A 23,817-nucleotide genomic window follows, 5' to 3' on the forward strand; every position below is an offset into this window, starting at 1 on the left:
TTTACCTAGCCACAGAATTAGACCTCAAATTCATTAGGTTTGCAGGGATTTCCTTCTGTCTTTCATTGTGATCATCTAAGACCTAGCACGCTGTCTCCAACAAAAGCTCACTACACCTGCTGAGAGCCAGGGGGAAGACACTTTGTGGCCATGTGTTTGAAACAGCAGTGCTAATGCAACACGCCTTGAGCAGGCTGTGCTCCTGGAGAGTAGGTACAGACACTGACACCCCCACACTCCAAGTTTTTACATCAAGATAAAAACGAAAGACAGGATCAGGGTCCTGGCTCCCAGACACAAATAGCCAACGCACCCTTACCAATCATCCTGTGAAGTTAAAAGTAAATTTTAAAAAATGGCAACCATTTCTTTGTTTTAAAATTTACCAGTAAAATGCTAAAGTCATATGTTTAGTTCAACTAGTATGTGGGTTGCTGTAGCCGAGGCAAGAGAAAAACTCCTTTCCTTCGGCACAGAGATCATGTAGCTCTTTAGGACTTAAGGAATGGAGAACTGGGACAAAGTAGCAAGGTGGACGGACACCTGTGGTGCTGGCACTCAGAAGGCTGAGGCAGGAAGGTCAGCTGTGTCCAGGAATCCAAGGCTACCTTGGGCAACACAAGGACCATTAAAACATAAATTCCAGGAGACAGAGGTCCACACTTTCCAGTCAGTATCAATTTTTTTGGAGACAGGGTTTCTCTGTGTAGTTTTAGTGCCTGTTCTGGATCTCATTCTGTATACCAGGCTGCCCTCGAACTCAGAGATCCATCTGGCTCTGCCTCCCCAGTGCTGGGATAAAAATCGTGCGCCACCTCCGCCTAGCTTAGTATCAAAAAAAAAAAAATTTTTTTTTGGGGGGGCAGTGTTTCCCGACAGGGTTTCTCTGTGTAGCTTTGCGCCTTTCCTGGAACTTACTTGGTAGTCAGCCCACCCAGGCTGGCCTCGAACTCACAAAGATCCACCTGCCTCTGCCTCCCGAGTGCTGGGATTAAAGGCGTGTGCCACCACCGCCTGACTCACTATCAAATTTTTAACCACCCTTTTTCCTATATTAGGAGTAACACACACACACACATACCATCACCAATAAAGTTAGGGGGTTAGTTTTTATTCTGGAAAATCAAGTTTAGAGAAAATGAAGGCTGAGCAAGATGACTCAGTGAAGGGCTTGCTGGAGAGAAACATTGAGTCTCAGAGAGAGACCCTATCTAAAAAGACAAGGTGAAAAGCAGCCAAGAAGACATCTAATGTTGGCCTCTGGCCCATACACAAAATGTTTTAAAAGCTTGTTTTTTTGAAAAGAAAATTATACTCCTTAGATGAAAGCTAATTATGTAAAAATTCTGTTAAATACTGTAGCTGAGTTATCTGTCTCTTATTCTTTTCATATGTGCTAAGTATTGTGAATCCAAATAGTAAGGAGATGATAAACATAATTCCAAATTTGTAATTCTTTAAAGTAATGAAAATCCAAACTAGTAATTTTTAAAAATGCAACAATGTGGCTGGAGAGGTTGCTCAGGGCTCAAGAACATACATTACTCTTCCAAAGGACAAAAGTTCAATTCCCAGCATCCACAGCTGGTGACTCAAAGCCGCCTGTTACTTCATGCCTCTGGTGTCCACAGGCCTACACACACACACACACACACACAAATAAATTAAAAAACAAAAAAAAAAGTAACCATTACTAACTTCACAAGATTTTGAAATGCAAAACCGTCTGTCCACTGTTCAGTGAAAGAAGCGCCATGTCTAACTGTTGTGAAGTGCCCAAGGCGTAACCGATCCTGCATACTCTTCTCTCTGCTTGACAACTTTTCTTGTGTACTCTGAAAATGAGGGAAAATCAATTATATTCATTCAGTTTTAAAAGCATGCAAGGCAAAGCAAAGTACTGAGGGAAAGGAAAATTTAGTGCTACCTCACCTTTTCAATGAGAAGTTTCTTGCTCATTGAAATGCACTTATTTAATCGTTCTTTGTATTTTTCAAGTAATTTTTGTTGATCATCTATTTGCCGCCTGAGATCACAGTTGGCCTACAACATGAGCAGAAAATGAAAGGTACAGAATCAGTGTATATGAAAATCTTAGTAATGGTTTCAGTGTTTTGAGTAAATTATATAGGTAAGATAAAGACCAAGTCGGTTTACTATTCGACACTAACTTAACTGCATAGTAAAGAGTACAGAAAATTTATATACACACTGTAGGCATTGTATATTCTAAGGTATATAACTGTGGCTACATAATTTGAATCTTAGTGTTGTCTCCCCCCCCCCCCCCCCCCCCCCCCCCCCCGTCTTTGTTTTGTCATGACAGGGTTTCTTTGTGTAGCCCTGGCTGGAACTCACTCTATAGACCTGGCTGGCCTCAAACTCAAAAAGATCTGCATGCCTCTACCTTCTGAGTGCTGGGACTAAAGTCGTGTGCCACCACCGCCCACCCAATTTCCTTATTTCTAAATGGAAGTAGTATAACCTCCTCAGTTAAAAATAAAATGTGGCATATCATGTGTGTAACACATTCAAGAGGGAATGAGAATCTTTTCTCTCACACTGCCTGATCTCTCACAACACTTTCTGTACTAAACAGGGACAATACTATTAATTTGTTGACCCAATTAACTACTTCCAGCATCCCTTGAATAGGAAACCAATTCTGTTCACTCTGCAGGCAGCTATATGCTCAAAAAGGAGGCCTCTCTCTAACTCCAGAGTCTGACTAGCCTGCCACTACTCGGGTGGCCTGCTCAGACACTCCACCTCCCAAACTTTCTCAATCAATAGGTCTAGAGAAGAGCCTGGGAGTTTCACTTTCTCCTGCAATGCTGCTGCTGCTACTGCTGGGTACTAAGATACATAGGTCTAGGCCAATCACACAGAAACTAAGAGACTAAACTAAAATACCTTTAAATTTTGGGAGAAAGTAATTGCCAACTTAAAGCTACATGCTCCATAAAACTGTGTATCAAAGGCAACAAAATGAGATCTAGCACAAACAGATCTTCACGGTTAAAACAGTTCAAAAAAAGCCTCAACATGGTTTGAGAGTCAGTAGGGGTGTTTAACTTGAACTGACCTTAAAACTTCATTAAGGCTGTTGGACAGCCAAAAATGAAGGAAATAGTGTTTGTTCAAGGCACATTGAGGATTTTCTGTATATATACAGTTGTGAAGCTGTCTGAGACAGTCTTTCACTGGAAGTGTAGCTCAGGCTAGTTTTTTTGTTTGGTTGGTTTTTTTGTTTGTTTGTTTGTTTGTTTGTTTGTTTTTCAAGACAGGGTTTCCCTGTGTAGCTTTGCGCCTTTCCTGGAACTCACTTGGTAGCCCAGGCTGGCCTCGAACTCAGAGATCCACCTGCCTCTGCCTCCCAAGTGCTGTTAGGCTAGTTTTAAACTTAGGATCCTGCTGCCCTCCTCCTGCCCCCAGTGCTGGGTTATGGGTATACACCATGTATAGTGCATATCAAGATTTAATATAAAGCCATAGTAATTACAATCACTCTAATCTCTGTCTTGCATAATAATGGGAAAAAGATGTTTTATTCTGGACTGATATATAGCTAGCTAAACGAATACAACTGTTAGCTTCTCTTACAAAGAAATTTAAACTCAGTAGAATATTCAGGAAGGCTGCACACAGAATGTGCTTTTTGTACTTCTATTCTCTGGTCTCTGCTTAGAACACAGATACTGTCAATGGTGACAATTTTTACTTTGGACCCAGAGGTAACCTTCAAGATGTAAATCATGTGCTGAAGACAGGAAGCAAACTGAAGGAACTAAGTTCTCATCAAACTGTGAGGCAACTGTATCTAGGTGGCTGCTACTTCTGTACTTTCCAAAAGTACATTTCTATCTCTACATGTAAAGTACTGCTGCTTATATCGTGACCAACAAAGACAAGTACTAAACACTAAACAGCATCTCAGGAGTGATTCAGTAATACACAAAACAAAACAAAGGGAAGTGCAGGGCGTTTACCCACCAACCCCACAGCTCCCCAGAGTTTCTTGAGTGTGAGCAGCAGGAAACATTAGCTAGAAGGATTTAGAGTGTGGAGATAAACAGAAAACAAAGGATAGCCTCGAGAGGGCCTGGAACCTTTTCCTACACGGGCCTTGACTGTCTCTGCCCCAGGGTATTTATAGAGGCGCCAAGGGAGCAAAAGACCTCCTCCCCCACCACAGCCAAATGCAGACATCTCAGACATCTCAGACACCTGCACTCAGGCCCGTGGTCCAATCACCCTCTCTATGAGGACCTGCTGGGTACAGCCACGAGGAACCCGAAAACGGGCTCCCACAGGGACACAGGCAGAAGGAAGGGCAGTGCATATGGAACTAAGACTTCACGGTGGAGTCTGCAGTCTAAGAAGGAATTCTGAAATCATCTGTATAGCTGGTTATCAATATAGGAAGAAATTAAAATGAAAGCCTATTTCACACTACACCACAAACCAATTCTAGTGAGATCAACAACTGTACTGAAAGATCCATTTTTTTTTACTTTAATAATTTTTGAGATTATAATTACACTTCTCCCTTCCCTTTCTTTCCTGTACCCTTCCCTGCTCTCTTTCAAACTTATGGCCCCTTTTTCATTATATCTTTAGGCTCTTACAATTACTTCTTTTGGTATCTTTGATAATAATTTACTATACACAAAATATAAACTATAAACCTAAGATATTTAGTATTGTAAAAACATATATAATCATCAAAAGACAGCATGATGTAATGAAAAGACATCTCACAGTGGAAGAAGCCAAGATACAAAAAACTGAAAACTAACAAAGGTCCTGGGTTTGATCTCAACAGTGCCAGCGTCACACGCTCTCACACACACACACACACACACACACACACACACACACACACACCACACAAACACGCAATTGGGTGTGATGGCATTCACCTCTTCTCCTAGCACTTGGGATATAGAGGCATAAGGGATCAGAAATTCAAGGGCAGCCTCAGCTAAGCTACGATGAGACCCCGTATCCCTACTTATTTCACAGAAAACAAGGCAAATAACTAATAATTATTTTTAAAAGATGCTTAAAAAAGACATGCTGAACACCAATCAATAAATGAGGATGTGTAACAAAAGCACCAGACACCATGTTACACCTGTTCATCAGTGCCATCAGGAAGAATGGTGTTTGGGGGGAAATTTTGGCATTCTAATGTACAAGATGTACATGCTCTGTATTCTCTTCTACTGCCTTGTTTCCTATGCTTACAACACAGGAATATCTTGCATTTGTCCTAGGAGACATGTATTGAGAATTTCTTAGCAGATTTCTTTGTATTAGAAAAATCACAAACTAAACACCAGCCAAAATCGTTAAAATCACATAAATTAAGGTACACTTCCTTAGAATCTTAGTGTAGAAATTGGAAGGAAGAACAAACCAGAGTGCTAGGGTTTGAGTTTATAAAATTACCCCTACAAAGGCTCATGTGTTAAAAGGATGGCTGACAGCTGATGGGGCCTTGAGAGGTGTCTGGATCATGAGAGCTTATAATTCAGAGGATTAATCAATAAATTGACTTTACTAGTGGGTCCTCGTAGAGGAAGTACATCCCTGGGAAGAGGGCTGAATTTGAAATACATGTCTCGTTACAGGTACATCCTGCTTTGCCCTATGCCCTCCCACCACGATGCTCCTGTCTTACTACGGCACAGAAGACAAAACAAAGAGACCACAGACTAAAACTTGTGAAAACTGTGAACCAAATGAAACCTTCCTTTGCTGGTCTGCTCAGGTATTTTGCCACAGCAACCAAAAGTAACATATAGTTACGCTTAACAAGGTAGGTGTGAATGAACATATACAATGTTCAGTAAAAATAAAGAGAGCAAAGGATCCATATAGGATAATTTTAACAAACAACAAAGTGTTAAAAAGAATGTATACATGTGGCTGGAAAGATGGCTCAGTCAGCAAAGTGCTTGCAAGTCCAAGGAAATGAGTTTGATCTCCAGAACCTATGGGATGAACTTGTAATCCCAGTACTGGGGAGGAGAGACAGGATTCCTGGAGCTCAGTGGCTAGCCTGTCTAGTCTAACTGGTAAACTTCAGGCCAATGAGAGACCGTCTCAAAGGAGATGGAGACACACACACACACACACACACACACACACACACACACACACGTATATAACACAATTATAAAGAAACACAAAGAAAGGATAAACATATGTATCACTGATCCTGAAAAGTGGTTAGTAGTAAGGGGTAACAGAGCAATGTTCCAAAGGTACAATGGCATCACAGATGTTGGTTTTATTAAGTTTTGATGCCACTGGTTCTCAGTGCTCGTTTAAATCACAATAGTTGATAGAAGCTTTTAAAATTATCAACATCCAAGCTACATCACATCAATTAATCAGAACTCCACAAGGTAGAATTCAAAATTAGTACTTCCATATGGTGATTTTAATGGGTATCAAGGGATAAGATATCCTGCTTTATGCCTTACTTACATTCTAAGTATACTTTTTGGTGCATTTTAAAATTTTATTGTGTGTGTGAATGATGCATGTGTGTCTGAGGGTGTAAATGAACATGCCGGAGTGTCTGTGTGCAATTCCTAACTTTGTGAGGTTAGTTCTCTCCTTCCACCTTTAGCAGGCTCTGGGGATCCAACTTAGGCCTCCAGGCTTGCACAGCAAGATCCTCATCTGCTAAACCACTTGCCGAGTAGCTTAGTTATTTACACACTTCAGTTTTCTTTTGTGTGCATTCAGTGTCTTACATGCATGTATATCTGTGCACCACATACATGAAGTGCCTGAGGAGGCCCCAAGAACACTTCAAATCCCCTGGAACTGAAGCTACAGGGGTTGTGAGCCAGCATGTGGGTTCTGGGAACCCAGTCCAGGGACTCTGTGCCAGAGCAGCCAATGCTCTCATCCACCAAGCTTAGTTCACCAGTCCCTGAATTTCTTTTTAAAAATAAAGTTTCCATTAAAAAATCTCACAGGACTATGGCAGTAATTCCATCCTCAGTGGTATCAGATGCCAGGCAGAGAGCAATAAACTATTTAACAGTAAATGGGTATCTGACTGGTGGGTAGATGACCAAATAAAAAAGTTTATAAACCTACTTCTTTTTCTTTTTTTACCTCCCCAAGACAGGGTTTCTCTGTGTAACCTTAGCTGTCCTGGAACTAGCTCTCTATATAGACCAGGCTGGCCTTGAACCCACAAAGGTCCACCTGCCTCAGCCTCCCAAATGCTGGGATTAAAGGCATGTGCTACCACCCAGCAAAAGTGGGTATTTTCAACATTTGTTTTTATTTTAATTAGGAGTCCGTGTCTGTACACAGGTGTGAAAGTGCTTATAGAGGCTAACAACTGAGCCATCTCTCCAGCCCCTAACGTAGACTTTCAATCAATACTTAAAGTACTAAAAAAAAGCTTATTGTTTTAAAATACAGAACACTTTGTCATATTCAGTATTTTCTCAATAGTTTCACTGTTGCCAAAATAAGTCATATCATTTGCCCTCCGTGACACATTACTTACCCTGAGCAAATCATCTATCCGACCCTCCTTCTTTTCCAGGTCCTGATTTTTATTACTTTCTAATGCTGCCAATTTCAGCATTGTAAGATCAGTCTAAATGAAAGGAAGCTATGTTATTATCTCCATCACATATACTATTACACATAAAAAATTGTGAAGGCAGATATTACCAACTTCAAACAGCAAAGAAAAACAGTCTGTGGTACGTGAGCAGACATCTTAGTGTAGTTTTAAGCTTGAACTTCTAAAGTATAAATGCTGAAAACCTTGTGTACCATTGATTAAAGCTCATACACAAAGCTTTGCACTATACAAAGATCTAGAGAGCCTTTCGCTTTGTGAAATCAGTTTTAAAACTGTTTCTGACAAGTAAAAACTGCCCATATTTATATGGTAGATGTTTTGATCAAGCAGGCCTTGAACTCAGAGATCTGTCTCTCTCTGTCTTGAGAGTGCTGCGATTAAAGACATGAAACACCACATCCAACTCAAACAAAGTTTGACACATGCAAAATAATTTGTATATGACCCAGGAGTCTAATGGAAATACATTGTTGCAGAGCTAAGGTGCCTAACTGACAGATTAATTCCTCAATTTCAAGTGTGAAAATGTATTAGCCAGAAACTGATACACGTGAAACACAAACAAGCGTACAAACAGGGAGTATGGGCTCGGTGTGCAGTTAGTGCAGCAGCATCTGCCTTTTACTGCACAGGGCCCCAAATTCAATCCGCTTTACCAAAAAGCAAAGCAAAACAATAGACAACCACTCCAAAACGCGTGATCTGTGTTCAAAATTCATGAAACTGGACGTTAATAGTAATGATAATGACATTAATATAGTCAAAGCACTTTGATCTAAGTGACTTTTCTAAATGGTATAAACATACAGACATTGGAATGAACTTTATCATTCATTTAAATCAACACAACAGCATCAAGAAGATATCTACTACATAGATATTCTTGGATATGATATTCGAAACCATTCAGTGAGCAAGACTGACACGTGGTGACTGTTCTGGCTATTTTACTGCCTGTGACATTTGCTCAAGTGTATAACAGCACAAGCTGGTTCTAAGATGGATGCTTCAGTTCCTTCTGCCCTGCAAACATTTTAGTTTAGTAAGTTATGTTTAATTGTCCTTTAAAATTATATCCAGAACAAGCCACAAACATTTTATAATTGTTAAAATAAACATAGTCCGAGTCTCTCAAAGTCACAGCAGAATTTTAAAGCTCTCACTCACCTGAGTGATCTTAAAGGATAACTGCTTTGGTTGTAGAACAGGGTGGTCCCCGAAAGCTAATGCAGTAGGAGAAGGGCTATTCGGTCGGACCTGGAAAATATGGTAAAATTTCTACCTTAGGTAAAAAACAAACAAACAAACAAAAAACCAAACCAAAACAAAAAGTTTCTACTCAGCAATAATTACTTAACATTTCTGAAGAAGACTTTTATCTCTTTATTTGTTTGTTTGTTTTTATTTTTCAAGACAGGGTTTCTCTGTGTAGTTTTGCAGCCCTGGCTATCCTGGAACTCACTCTGTAGACCAGGTTGGCCTTGAACTCAGAGAGATCTGCCTGCCTCTGCCTCCCAAGTGCTGGGATTAAAGGCACACACCACCACTGCCTGGCTGATTTTTATCTTTTAACACCTTCTTAAAACTTTTAATCAGGTGGGATGGGAAGGGGAGACTGAAGGGGCGGGAGGAGGGAAGAGGGTATCTTTGATTGGTGTGTAAGATGAATAAAAAAAAATTTAGGGGCTGGAGAGATGGCTCAGTGGTTAAGAGCACTGGCGCTCTTTCAGAGGACCTGAGTTCAATTCCCAGCAACTACATGGCAGCTCACAACTGTCTGTAATAAATTTTAAAAAATTTTAATCATCATTTATTTATCCAACAAGCATTCTTGAGTACCTCCTGTACGAGGCCCAGTGTGAACAACCATACATTCCTTGACCAAAAGGGGCTATACTCAAGAGCCATAAAACCTTAATGCTTTATAAACAAAGTACGGCCAAATCATTCTGAAACAAAAATATTAAATAGGTTATCCTGACTATAAGAAGGAATCACTGAGCATAGTAGCTCATGTCTTTAATTCTAGTACTTGGGTGGCAGAAGCAGGTAGCTCTCTGTAAGGCCCAGGGTAAGCAAGGCTATAGTGAGACCCTGTCTTGACGAAAGGAAGGCAGGCATGCGAGAGAGGTAAGAGAAAAAAGGAAGTGAGAGGTGGGGAGGGGGAGTGAAATCAAGCATAAAAGTCTGAACACAGACTTTTTAGTGCTAGACTTGTAAGCCATGGCCGTAAGTACTCTGAAATCACATCTGTTAATGAGTTTCACAGTTATGTAGTGACCTGTATCAATACTATCTCAGCTTTCAAAGTTCAGTCTTAAGCCTTCCTTTGCAATGGCACTGATACCCCAGGGAACAAAATGGGTAAGACAACTAAGTCTATCTGCAGACAAGGAGTAGAAGAGGAGGAAAGAGAAAATAACAAAAGGTGCCTGAATGAGTAAGAGAAAGGCTGGTTTTTATCAATTTATAATTCATCTCCATATTACTGAAAGCCAACTTTATTTTTCTGGTTAAATAATCAACTTCCAAGTAAATGAAAAATAAAATCTAAGATGCAAAGCAATGCACATAAAACTTTTGTCTTTTTCGAAAAGTTTTAAAAAGAAGATTTAAAAAGCTATAAGCTAATTTTAACATCTTTCTCCTCTGCTGAACTGAACAGACTTTTACTTAAGAATTCCCCTAAATGATTTATGATTATTCTTATGTTAGGAAATTTAATCAGTAAAAGTTAAAAATCAGAAATTAATAACTGAATACAGAGAGAGCTGCTACAGCACTTACCTTAGCCCCCACAGGCTCCACAGAACTTTTTTCTTAATAAAACAACACTACTGGATACATATGGTCAGTTTAGGAAAGCTTCGACCTGAGAAACTCATTTTTTAAATTCACTGAGACAGGGTCTCAAATAGCCCAGGACAGCCTCCAACTCCCTCTACAGCTGATGACATTGAATTTTTGTTTTTTAAAATATATTTATTTAGCCAGGCAGTGGTGGTGCACGCCTTTAATCCCAGCACTCAGGAGGCAGAGGCTGGTGGATCTCTGTGAGTTTGAGGCCAGCCTGGGCTACAAAGAGAGTTCCAGAAAAAGCACCAAAGCTACACAGAGAAACCCTGTCTTGAAAAACTCTCTCTATATATATACTTACTTATTTTATGTGTATGGATGTTTTGCCTGCATGTGTGTCTGTGCACCACATGAGTGCCTGGTGCCTGTGGAGACCAGAAAGTGTTTCAGATTCCCTGGGACTGGAGTTACAGATGTTTGTAAGCCATTATGTGAGTGTTAGGAATCAGACCTGGGTCTTGTGGAAGGGCAGCCAGAGTGCTCTTAACCACTGAGCCATCTCTCCAGCTAATCTTGTTTCCATCTCTTTTAAGTGCTGGGATTACAGGCATGTAACACAATGCCTGGCTAAGAAACTCACTTTCAAAATAAAAGTTTCAGAAGAATCAGATCATTAAAGAAGATTCAACTCCTATCACTGAAGTGATTTCCCTTTTAAAACATAGATATGACTATATAAAACAAAAACAGCACACTGTAAGTTATTCAATATACATAACCTCTAAACAAAGACAATGCACTACAGCCCGGAACAGGGAAACTTACAGATGAGGGAGTGGAATGTGAGTGTGAGTTCTGCGGGGAACGGATTGCAGGAGGTATGCCTCTTACCGGACTGGAGCCATTTCCACCCTGGTACTGAGAAAAAGAAACGGGGAAGCATAGTTACTATTCAGACTTCTCACAAGAAAGTGATTCAAATATACCTTATTTTATTTGAGGTACAGAGGAATGAACCCAGGGCCTCACACAGATGGTCTGCATCCCTAGACCTAATTATACTTTGATTCAGATAAAGTCAACGTCATTTAAATGGGTCCAGAAAAAGCAAGAGTAAGGTCAGCTGTATAAAACCTAAGAATACATCATATAACAATGCCTACTACTTTGTTTTCTGACTATAATTTGTTATTGTGGTCCACTCAAAGACAAATCGCCCCAAAAATGAACATATTTGTTTGTTTTCCTCCAAAGCTTTGCAGTTTTCCTATAAATGTTTCTTAAAAAAAAAAAAAAAAAAAAAGTCTCTAAACCCAAAAATTTAAAAATATTTACATATGTTTAGTGAACACAACCATCTTAGAATCACTGTTCACAAACCCATTAAGATGTACAAATATTCACTGAGGTATATAAAATAATTATATAGGACAAGTCTTTTCCCTCTAAGGACCAAACATCTTTACAAATCCCATTCTTATGGAGCTCATGCCTTCGTTACATACAGACGTCAACAATCTGCTTCACAGTGCTTTCCTCCTAGTTCATGCTCCTGTACCAAGACCAGAAGAACACATTTTACTGATGCTTGGTTCCTCTTCATAGTTTATTGTCTGCTTCATCTATTATTATTATTTTGTTTTTCTGAGACAGTTTCTCTGTGTCACAGCCCTGGCTTGTCCTAGAACTCATTCTGTAGATCAGGCTGGCCTTGAACTCACAGGGTTTCAGCTGCTTCTACCTCTTAAGTGCTGGGATTAAAGGCATGCATCAATTTTTAACTTAAGTTTGATATGAATGGCCAGAAAGGGGAACTGGTTAGTATGTTTACTAAACAACTTTCTACAACCCAAGAACTTTTCCTCATTGTCTTTATCTAATGCTAGGGTTCGACCTTCGCTCCCATTCAGGGCCCTAGGCGGGGAAGAGTCACTGGCACAAGGAAAACTTCTGACCACCAGGTGGACTGCACTCAAGTGGCCCTGACTAGCTGGAGCCATCTTTCTTTACATTTTAACAGAATTCTTCCTAATAGGCTTACATGAACAGCTTTAATATTGGCTCTCATTTTTGACTTTTAAGAAATACAACGTATTTTAAGAACTACATTGTAAAAAAAAGAACTACATCATAATCATTATGAAAGCCCCCACTGTTCCCCTTTATGCTTCCCCAAATACACCTTCTCACCCCCTGCATAACCTTATTCTAGACACAGAGTTCAGCATTTTTGCAGGCTGAACTCAATATTGAGCCAGACACGTCCTGCTCTGCAATACTTATGTCAGCTGGCAGCGACTTGTGGTTACAAAGTTAAAAAGTAATAGACATGGGCACAGTGCTTTAAGGACAACAATATTCAAACCCTAACAATTCTTTCATGTCTGTAAAATACGCTTTTCTACAAGAGGGTTCCATGTCTCAGTCTCTCTGTAAAAGGCAGGCTTTGATCAGGCACTCTTTTCCTATTCGACTACACCACACTTCTCCACAAGTATAAGCTCCTGTGTATGGTATAGATGGATCTATCCATCTCACATTTTACATTACAGGTTTTCCCATCAGTTCATACTAGTTCCTATCATTAATTCTATATGCTTGGTGTCCAGTGAACTTACTCTCAACAGTTGGCACCATGTGCATTCCTGAGGCTTTTTTCCTATTCTGTATATGCATGCCTTATTCTCCTTTCCAGAACTGAGACATGGTTGATGTTCCAAGTGTTGTTTCCTTATATGTACCTAACTGTCTCTATTGAGTCAGAAAAGTTCCCAGGATTAGGAGTTGTAGTTAGTTAATTCCGGATAAGAGATTTGAAAAGCATTAGCTCCCTGCTGAAACTTAGGGGAAAATATTTGAGAATGAGCAGAATTTCTAGGAACAATTACAGCTATTCCAAGAGTGACTGACAAGGTAAAACGAAAAACCACCCAAAGAATCACCAATATATCGAGAAAGAAAAGAGCCTGATGCTGCACAAAGTTTGCAAATTCCTACGCTGTCCGGTTGACTACTGGGTCTCCCCAAGTGAGAGTCCTTTTGCCCCAAAGAAACCTGATGAACAGGTAGTATGCTGATGTGAGACTAGGTTGCACCACTTCTTATCATAAATCCATCACACAGTAGGCAGTCTAGTGACTATTTTTATTTGAATTTGTCTCTACCTTCCAGTACAAGTTTGTTTGTTTGTTTGTTTGTTTGTTTGTTTGTTTTTTGAGACAGGGTTTCTCTGTGTAACAGCAGCCCTGGCTGTCCTGGAACTAGCTCTGTAGACCAGGCTGGCCTTACACTCATAGAGATCCACCTGCCTCTGCCTCTTGAGTGCTGGGATTAGAGGCGTGTGCCATGATTGCCGCCCAGCACAGTTCTTAATGATATTAACTGTGAGAGGCTCTAGTCAACCAAAGGTTAGTGGATAATTTGGGGTTAGAAACAGTTTTTACACTGGATTCTGTAACTCCCCCAAAGCATCCTCTCTCCTACAAAAAAAAAAAAAAGCTTTGGAGATCTCCATCCACAGAGCTCAATGTTGCCATTAGAGGATAAAGTCCATGTTGAGATGAAGCAGTAAGACTGCAGGTCTACTGTGTTACTCCACTCCAGGTGGCTGTTTTACTCTTGTATTTAGTCCCCTCGTCTGCAAACAGAACACTAGCAGCTAACTTTACCTACAACACGGCTTGCTTAAGCAATATGGTGAAGTACTATGAAACTTTAATGTTCCTAGGAAAGGAGTGTTACACAACACTAACGTTCTTCTAAGAAATGATGTCAACTTGCAGAAGAGCTGCGCTGGAGTAGGACTGGGAATGAGCCTCAGTAGACTTACTTCAAAATAGTCACTGATCTTGTGGCCGCGTCCCCCAGTACTTTTTCCTAAAGAAAGAAAAAGGTATAAATTTAAAAGGTAGTCATGATTATCTACCATTTATTATACCAAAAAGAGAAAAGTGACAAATTAAAACATATTTATTTAATTTAGAAGCGTGTGGCATTTTAGTAAGGTAAAACAATAATAATCTTTAAACATTTATAAAATCTAATCAAACCACATTTTAATAGCTACCTGCCAATTTCTGGAAGTCCCAATTACCGAAAACAGATAAATAAATTAGGGATCTCCCACTTCCTTCTCACCCAGCCTCTCTCCTTTTTTCCTTTCCCTGGCTGGGGATTAAACCCAGGGCTTCAGATATGCTAAGCAGATGCTACCACTAAGCCACATGGCCACACCCTCAGCAAAAGAAACTTGGTCTTTAAAACATTATGAATATTTCTTAATATCTATTAATCTCAGAAAAGAAAATCGATAAGCTGGAAGGGCAAGTGGTAAGTTTATATCTGACAAACTAACACACACTCTGATGATGAGGATGAGAAGGATGATGAGGATAGCAATAATCATCTATGGGCAGACAACAACATACTCACTGTCAATGTTATTTTGTAAAATGATTCGACTTTCCTTTCCTTCAGTGTTCTTTTTTAAGTTAGGGTGTCACTACATTTTCTAAAATGTATTTGCGGCAACTTAACAGGATATTATGTTTAAAAGTCTACATTTTAATAACTGTTCTTATGACCATATTGATAAGCAGGGTCATCACAAGTCACCATTCCTTACATGTTCTGCCCTAAAATGTAGTCTCCATTAGTTTTAAAGAATTTATTATTAATAGAGGTGGTATTTTTTCCCTCGCCCCTCCCCCTTAGGAAGGAGGCATTCATTCTTGAATTTTAATTGTGGAGAATACATGATTTCTTCAAGTAGTAAACAGAAAATCTAGTGATTCAGTCAAAAGCTTTGCATGCAGTATACATCAATTCAATTCTGACTTATTATTATGTGCTCATTTAGTTTCTTTAACTCTTTTTTGTTATTATTTATTTAATTTGTGTTTGGGCATAGCATGTGTGCACATCTGCACATTTGTGACTCGATAGATAGAAGACAACTTGTGGGGAATCAGTTCTCTCCTTCTACTATGCTGTAACCCACAGAGCTATCTTATCAGTATAACAAATACAGCTTGAGTACTGAGCATTGTGAACAAATTCTATAGTTAAGGTTCAACAGCCTTAAATAAAACTGAGAGGCTTTTTTTAAAATTAAATAAGGACCTGGGACAACAAATGCTACCCAGGAATTTTGGTCAACAGTTTCATACAATTTATTTAGAAATCAGACTGGATTGCAGTGACTTCATCCCATGGAATGTTCTTTCTCTCTCTGCTAACATCCCTGAAGACTAAAGAGGTACTACCTATTAATGAAGAAGGGATATTTTGGGTTGCCTACTAAGAAGCTATTTCTCTAATTGAACCCAAATTTTTATGTTACATCCTCTCCCATATATGTGACATCAAATATCAAGAGGAGCCTGCTCTTCTATAGCCCCACTCCCATTTCTTCTTCCCTCATTTAAGTCTAATTTTAATCAGGAGCCATTCCCAAGTCCACTGTGACTAAGGAGAAAAGTTACCCCTACCAGTTTCAGAGACAGGCCTGGTTTCCTAAAGAAACAATACTTCTACTCTGTATTCCTGGCCATGGAGTGGAAACATGACTCAAACAGTCATAAGGTGACAAGGCAGGTTTGCTCCTGGGCTTGAAGCTCACTTTGGGAAGTTGGGGTGGGAACACAAGCCAGTGCCATTCTAAAGTACACGTTCAGTGAGGAAGAAATAAGGAGCTCCAATTAGGCAACCACTTCACCTAGAAAAACACCAGGTATTTCTGTGGACAGCAGACCAGACAGATAAAAGGCCTGGGTTCTTTTTTATTAAATTTATTTAGTGTTCGGGAGTACGTGGGATGGGGATGTCAGACACCGTACACATGTGGAGGCTAGAGGTCAACTTGCAAGAGTTGGTTCTCTTGTTCTACCACGAAAGTCCCAAGGACTGAACTCAAGTTGTCAGGCTTGGTGGCAGGTGCCTTTAACCACTGAGCCATCACATTGGCCCTTAAAACACAAACACTTAAAACAAGTTAGCTAAACCAGCTTGGAAGCCCCATCCTATTTGGGAGTTTACTTTTAAGATCTTGTGAGTATGTTGCTGAAAGGAGTTAATGTACCTTTTTAATGAAATTACATGTCCCTAACCACAAGTTGGACCGGCCTGCTCCAAGAAACAGAGCAGCTGCAAAGTGAGATCAAATACACTCTATCCCTTAAAAAGCCTGAAGACAAAGCCCTTCCATTTCCCAGACAACTGCTGCAAATACACCCTTTGATTCTAGTGCTATATATAAGTGTTGAGGCAGTTTATAAGCCTAGATTGTATGGCTAAAAATTGGCTCCAAAACATGTATAAGACCATCATTATACATTATACTGTACATCTTCTCAGGGCCAAAATTAAATAGTAGTACCAGTTTGTTATCTGTTAGAAGAGATCATGTTGTCTGGGTTTACTGTGTGATCATGTGGATTGATGTTCAGGCCCCAGAACTGATGGGCACCACAACACCCACACAGCAAGACAGGCATCTTACATACACCTTTAACTCCCACTCCAAGCAGGACGGGACAGGAGGATTACTGAGGCTTGCTGGCTTCCAGCCCAAGCAGGAAAAATGAGCACTAGGTTCAAGGAGAGACCCGACCTCAAAGAAATAGGCAGAAAGTGATAGAGGAATCCTGACACTCAACACTCAATTCTGTACAAATGCATAAGCACACTCACTTGGAAACACCCATGCACATACATTACACTCATATAGACAGAGAGAATATTTTTGAAGAGAACATGTATAGCCCAATGAAAATAACTTTTTAAGTTTATATCACAAAAGGCAGATATAAAAGAAAGGATGAAATGGGCATAACAAAAGACAGGTAATCTAATTATTCTTGTAATTATTTTCTTAATAGAGAATAGGTTGCTTGTTTTAAAGTGAAATATAAAGCTTGTATTTAAAAACAAGAAGCTATTTTAATATTGTAATTCACAAGAAAAAGAAATAAATAAAAGGAGATAAAGAAATGCTTACCAGAGTCTAGGCCCAAGTAAACAACATGGAAATGTTAAGCCCCCAAACGGTAACCATGAGCTAACTACCTACAGTACAAAGGCCTGCAGGTTCACACTTTTATTATTTCTATGCAAAGTGCAGTGCTTAGCTACTATAAATGCAGAGAATACACAACAGATATAAATATGCAACCACAGAGCCGTTTGTTCAGCAGTCAGAGCCCTGGCTAGTTGAGGACCGAGTGAAGCGGTGCACTGTGGGTGGTCTGGAGGAGGACGGCGTCCGCTTACCCTGACTACTTTCATTCTGACTCTCTGCTTTCCTCTTTCTTCCCCTGGATGACTCAGATTGTTTCTTCTCTGGTGTCTAAGGAAAATAAGTTAACAAAATTTTAAATTATGGTCTTAATATGCAAAATTATTACTGTCAATGTAAAAATCATCTTTACTTTTGAGGCCAAATAAAGCATTCAACAGTGCTCACAGGATGCAAATGCAATCACTGACATGCAATTTATTTAGAAGATATAACTAAAGTTCACATTTATAGAATTTAGCTTCAGGGAAAATGATAAACCTGAGAATAATTAGCCCTTAAAATTCTTAAGTGAAGAAAAGAGGAACATTAACTGTTTCCTGTTTTTTACTATTCATATATATTTAGTCTATAAAAAGTAAATTTCAATGAGAAAATAGGGACAGAACACAAACTGACATATTCACCCCAAGCTAAGAGAACATTCACCTGAATGTCTGGCAATCACTATTCAAGAACAATTATAGTAAGCCCATATGCTCTAAACCAGTTGTGAGCAAAGTATGGCCAATAGGTCAACTCTGATCACGTTTTTGTATCATGATCTTAGAGCATGGCTTATACTCTTTCTTTTTAAAGACAGTCTTACTATGTAACCCAAGCAGATATCCACCTGTCTCTATCTCTCGAGTGCTGGGATTCAAGACTTGCACTACCACTCCTGGCTGTAACTTAAACGTTCTAGCTTCTCCCCACCTTACCCTCTCCCTACAGGGTCTAGCATGTGGTTATTACTAGACAAATATGTGAGTAACTACTTAATAACTTAGTCAAGGTTTGTACTACCAGTGCTGTACATCAGGAATTCAAATCAAATTTAGTTTGTGCATCCTACAGTCCAAAAGGTCTTTACATGTTCTCTATTTGACATGCTACATGCCCTGAATCAAAACTAAATCAATCAACTACAAGATATTTCTAAACATTACTACATATCTACCCATCATACATTGTCTGTTAAGTTTTTTAACTCTATGATCCATAGATTTTTAAGGAAAACCTGTTAAACTACTTTTAGAGTACTATAACAAACTAAACTTTTTCTTACCATCTTTATGAAGAATCTTAACCCTGTATTAAAATAAAAGCAAGTCCCCCAATAATAATTTATTCATATTTCTCCCAACAATCTATGCCAACAAATATATATGGAAGGGGGGGCTCACTATGTAACCTTGGTTGGCCTGGAACTTTCTATGTAGACCAGAATGGCCTTGAACTTACAGTGATCCTCCTGCCTCTGCCTCTTGACTGCTGGGATTAAAGGTGTGGGCCACCTCACCCAGCCTATAACAAATGTATCTAACACCTAAGAAAATAAGATTGTTCAGAGTAAGTTCACATCACACCGAATTTAAAGCACACCAAGATCCTACTGAAGTCCATCTTTAGATTTTGACTAAACAAACAAAAAATCATAAAATTCAATTTGAAAGTAATACTAGAATCAGCATTTTTTCATTAGAATATGTTCTAAATGGTTCACTCCAAGGAACACTGGTTTAGACAGGCTGAGAACGCTACATTTCAATTGGGGGCTGAGGAGAAAGGAGTATTCACCTGAGGCAAACAGATTTCTTTCGTTGCAAACCATTAAAATGTTAACACTCCAGCTATCACCAAAGGGCTGGGGTGGGGTGGTATATTATGTACAAGTTCTCAAGCATATTTGGGAAAACATTCATTACCTAGTTCACTCAGTAAGAATTTTAGAATATTCAAGATTGTTCTGAAAGACACATAAAGTAGTACTTCTAAGCTTTCTCCCCATCCCTCCAAACACAATTCTCAGTAGGGGAAATGAACTATACCTCTGGGGAAAGGTCACTTCATTTAAAGGAGGTGGACTAGTGAAGTCATGATCACAGCAAGGAAGAGCCACAAGGTGTATCTCAAATGAGAGGGAGTTTGAGGAACAACAAGGGAAGGAGAAATGAAAAACAGACAAGTCCAGAAAACATTTCAACTGTGATGTACAAGAGAGGAAGCAGTGGTAAGATTCAGAAGGGCTCTATAAAGTGAGAGGAAGACAGAGACTGTGAAACCAGGTACACACTGAGGTTAGCTTGTACAGTGAACAGCGCTACTGAATGCAGATCTTCTGTCCTGGGATGCCCTAAAGCTTCTCCCTTGTGCGAATCTTTCACTTTGTGGACATACTTGGAGTTGTAAGGAATGGAATGTCCTAACAGACCAGGCAGGCACCATGGGTTTCTGAATAAACCCTTGATCCATTATGTACTATATATAATCACTGTTGTATTACACCAGGAATCAATTTTCTTTTTTTGTTTTTTTAAAGATTTGCTTATTATGTATACAACATTCTGCCTCCATGTATGCCTGCACGCCAGAAGAGGGTACCATTATAGATGGCTGTGAGCTACCATGTGGTTGCTGGGAATTGAACTCAGGACCTCTGGAAGGGCAGCCAGTGCTCTTAACCTCTGAGCCACCTCTTCAGCCCCCAGGAATCAAGTTTCTTGTATTTTTTGGTTGTGAGCCTAGCCTTTAATGCCTGAGCCATCTCTCCAGCCCCAATTTTCTTATCAATCTAAAATGCAATACCATCAGCATCATAGGAATGTGGGGACTGGATAAAGAACACACTTGGAACACGGTACCTGTAGTATGCTTAGCACATAATGATGTCAAAACACACCAATCAATTCTTTTATGTCAATGACTACCCTATTAATCATCCCATATGTCCAGGCACTTTATGTTTCAAAACTTAAGTGTCATAATATAAAAGGATTAGCACCTTCTGCCCTAATAAGAATGCAAGTAATTTGTATAGGGTATGCAATACATTTTCTATTTATGGACACACTTAAATATATGTGTGCATGTATATGTGTGTGTGTGTAAGACACAGAACACAGTTTAGACCACCAGCAACCCTGATGCAAATGTGAGTGCATAGTTTGAGTTTAAATTTAAATAATGTGAGCAATATTGGTATTAAACAAAACAACAATCCACATCTACCACTGCCAATTCTGAGTCATTCATTTGTACACAAGCCTGTTTGAGAATTTAGAATGGGGGGGGGGGGGCCGGTATGTGCAGAAACTCGGCAAGTATTTAATCGCTGCGGTGTCTCATCACTGACAAAGTTCATAACCCATCTGCAGTTTTTTAACTGCTCCACAGATGCCTGCAGAGAATAGGATGTGTTCTAGAAATTAATAAAGCAGACGTAAACATCTTAGCTAAGGCTCTAGCTTACAGAGATACAACCTATACCACTGCTACCTACAACTGCAGACCTAAAATAGGCACCTTATTTTAATATATTACAATTCTCCTTTGAAGAACAGACTGACTTTAAAAAATACTCATTACACCCAATGGTTTCCTTGAAGCAATCTAAAGACATCAATGACACCACCTGTGTATTTACATAAGGTGTAAAATTTGCATAGATCAAATACTTTCTATAGAATTTTTCAAGTTTTTAATTGCCCTTACTTAATATGCTGCCATTTCTCTTGTCTGCTCTACCTTTACCAACTAACTCTGTAGCTGACCTCAGGAAGGATGAACAGAGAGGCAAAGTTGGACTGTTTTAGTGAGGTGAAAATAATGCATAGTCATAAAAGGCCCAAGAACAACACACAGTAGAAGTGTGGCTGGGAGAAAAATGAAGACTAGCACTCATCAACCGTTCAGCTTTACAAACGCCAGGTTTAAGACACACTACTCTGGCATTTAGTGTTCCAAGATATTTGAACTCATAAGGCATACCTTTACAAAGGATTTTCTAGCAGTTGAAAATTTGCTCAAAAAAACAAAGGCGAATTTTAAAGCACTCTAGAGGTGATATAACTAAGTTAAAGCTGCACTTTCATTTAAAACTTAGGTGTTTATGAAACAAAGTTTTTATAATCATGTGGCTTCTTGGTTTATGCTAAAATACAAAACTTTTTTCAATCCAAATAAAGTTTAAGTCAAGAAAACAGAATCCTAGTGCTGTGGCAAAATGAGGAACATAAATCATTATGGATTATCTCTACAAGCCTCAGGTGAGAGCAGGAAAGTTTTCTACACAAATGCATCCACAAAGGGTTACAGCAATCAATGGAGAGGGAGGAGGCACTGCACTTTGCTCTTACTATTTAGCTACAGTTCACGAAACCTAACCTAAGCATGGAACACACATCAGATAATACTTTTAATAAAATCATTAATAGCTAACGGGGCTGGTTATATTTAATTTTTTTCCAACTAAATATTTTTTTTTCTTCGAGACAGGGTTTCTCTGTGTAACTTTGCACCTTTCCTGGAGCTCACTCTATAGACCAGGCTGGCCTCGAACTCACAGAGATCCACTTGCCTCTGCCTCCCGAGTGCTGGGATTAAAGGCATGCGCCATCACCACCTGGCTCTAACTAAATCTTTAAGAAATTAGAAACACTTTAAAATACAAAGAAAAGTTATACTAAGCATCTTTAGTGAAGTATTCATTGAGACAATGACTGATCTTAAAAGTACAATTCATCGCCTGTCTGAATGATTTATACCCCACACACCAAATTCAAGGATGGCTACTATAACGTGAACAGATATCATGACAAATTTTTGCCTACCGCTGCTAAGAATAGTGTTCAATCTTTGTTGTTGGATTTTAGTTTATGTGTATGGGTGTTTTGCCTGCATGTATGTATGTGCAACATGTACATTCCTGGTACCTGCAGAGGTCACAAGATTGAATTCGATTCCCTGGAAATGGAATGAAAGATCATTGCAAACTACTGTACAGATACTGGGAACTGAACTTGGGTCTTCCATGACAGTGACAAGGGCTCTTAACTAGTAAGTCATCCAGCACCCAGTGTTCAATTGTTAACTACATTTCTTGGCAAAGTTTAACTTGTTTAATGAGAAATGGTAACGATGGAAAACTCTTTGTTACTTGATGGTATATATCAAAACCTCAATCCTTACAAAAATAGTCAATGCAAATTAATGCCCCCTCCCCTAAGAATGTCAAAAGTGTAAAATATTCTGTTTTCAGGGCTGGAGAAATTGCTCAGTTGCTAAAGAGTACTGACTGCTCTTTCAAGACCAGGACTCAAGTCCCAGCACTCACATGGAGGCCCACAGCTGTCCGTAACTCCAGTTCCAGGGATCTGACTCCCTCTAACTTTGCAGGCATCAGGTTTCAATGTGGTGTACAGGCATACATGCACACAAAACATACATACATGTTAAATAAAGTTTTTTTTTTTAAAAAAAGATATTCTATTTTCTCTATGCTTTAAGAACTAGATTAGAATATACCATATGTTGTTGTGAAATTGTTCTTGCTTCCTCATGTTTTATTTACATTTTTGTAAAATCTACTATGAAATATGGACATTCTAATTCAAGGACATTTTCAGCTACAATGATCTAGAATTTGAATAGTCCATCTCTGAAAAAAGAGACAAAACTTAATAATGCACTATTACCTGTAAATCTATGCAAGAAACTTAGACTTCCCAAAGGAAACCTGTTACGTTGCTAACTCCAAAACCTACCATAAAAGTTTATATAGTCAATGTTTTGGAATCTAGTCATCAAATAAGAGTTTTTCCTTGTTGCTCTAAGTAAATAAACATATTAGCAACTTTGAGTGTATTCTATTCTATGATGTATTGCTTCTATTACATGATAGTAGCATAATATTAAAGCAGGAGAAAAGCAAGAAGGAGATGGGAAACCACTCAACTCCAATATGGACAGTTCATTTTTTAAAACCTGCATATGTCACTTTCTTCATACATGCCCACATCCACAGGCATCGAAAGGACGTCTACTACTGAAATGATGACTGGTACTCTGAGTTCTAACAAACATGTTACTTACTATTCTCCCGTTCTAACCTAAGCTTTTACTTAGGTCACTTAAAACCAAATCCCTGGATGTTAAAAAGAACATACTAAATTTTCAATGTTAGCGAACAGTAATTTGGTAATTTAGTGTACCATTTTCTTTTCATTATGTGGCATAACAGTTTACTGACATTTTCTTTTCTCTGGCTTTCCCTTTAAGACTTTACTAAGTAGAATGCAGCATAAAAATAAAGTTGAACTTTCTCCCTTATCTGAATTAT

General features: G+C 39.1%; 1 protein-coding gene across 2 annotated transcripts in view; it reads right to left on the reverse strand.

Annotated features, from left to right (window-relative positions):
• The window catches only part of Tlk1 (tousled like kinase 1), a 118,098-nt gene that overhangs the window by 29,269 nt on the left and 65,012 nt on the right, over nucleotides 1–23,817 (reverse strand). The window contains exons 4-10 of one of the 2 annotated variants that reach the window (XM_036184190.1): nucleotides 17,693–17,768; nucleotides 14,253–14,299; nucleotides 11,249–11,341; nucleotides 8,795–8,884; nucleotides 7,544–7,636; nucleotides 1,933–2,043; nucleotides 1,699–1,835 (exon numbers count right to left, since the gene is read on the reverse strand). In XM_036184190.1, the coding sequence (XP_036040083.1) occupies nucleotides 1,699–1,835; nucleotides 1,933–2,043; nucleotides 7,544–7,636; nucleotides 8,795–8,884; nucleotides 11,249–11,341; nucleotides 14,253–14,299; nucleotides 17,693–17,768 (647 nt within the window). The remainder of the gene's footprint in view (nucleotides 1–1,698; nucleotides 1,836–1,932; nucleotides 2,044–7,543; nucleotides 7,637–8,794; nucleotides 8,885–11,248; nucleotides 11,342–14,252; nucleotides 14,300–17,692; nucleotides 17,769–23,817) is intronic. The other variant, XM_036184191.1, reaches the window with a different exon arrangement.

The sequence above is a fragment of the Onychomys torridus genome, chromosome 4, assembly GCF_903995425.1.
Source record: "Onychomys torridus chromosome 4, mOncTor1.1, whole genome shotgun sequence".
Classification (NCBI taxonomy): Eukaryota; Metazoa; Chordata; class Mammalia; order Rodentia; family Cricetidae; genus Onychomys; species Onychomys torridus.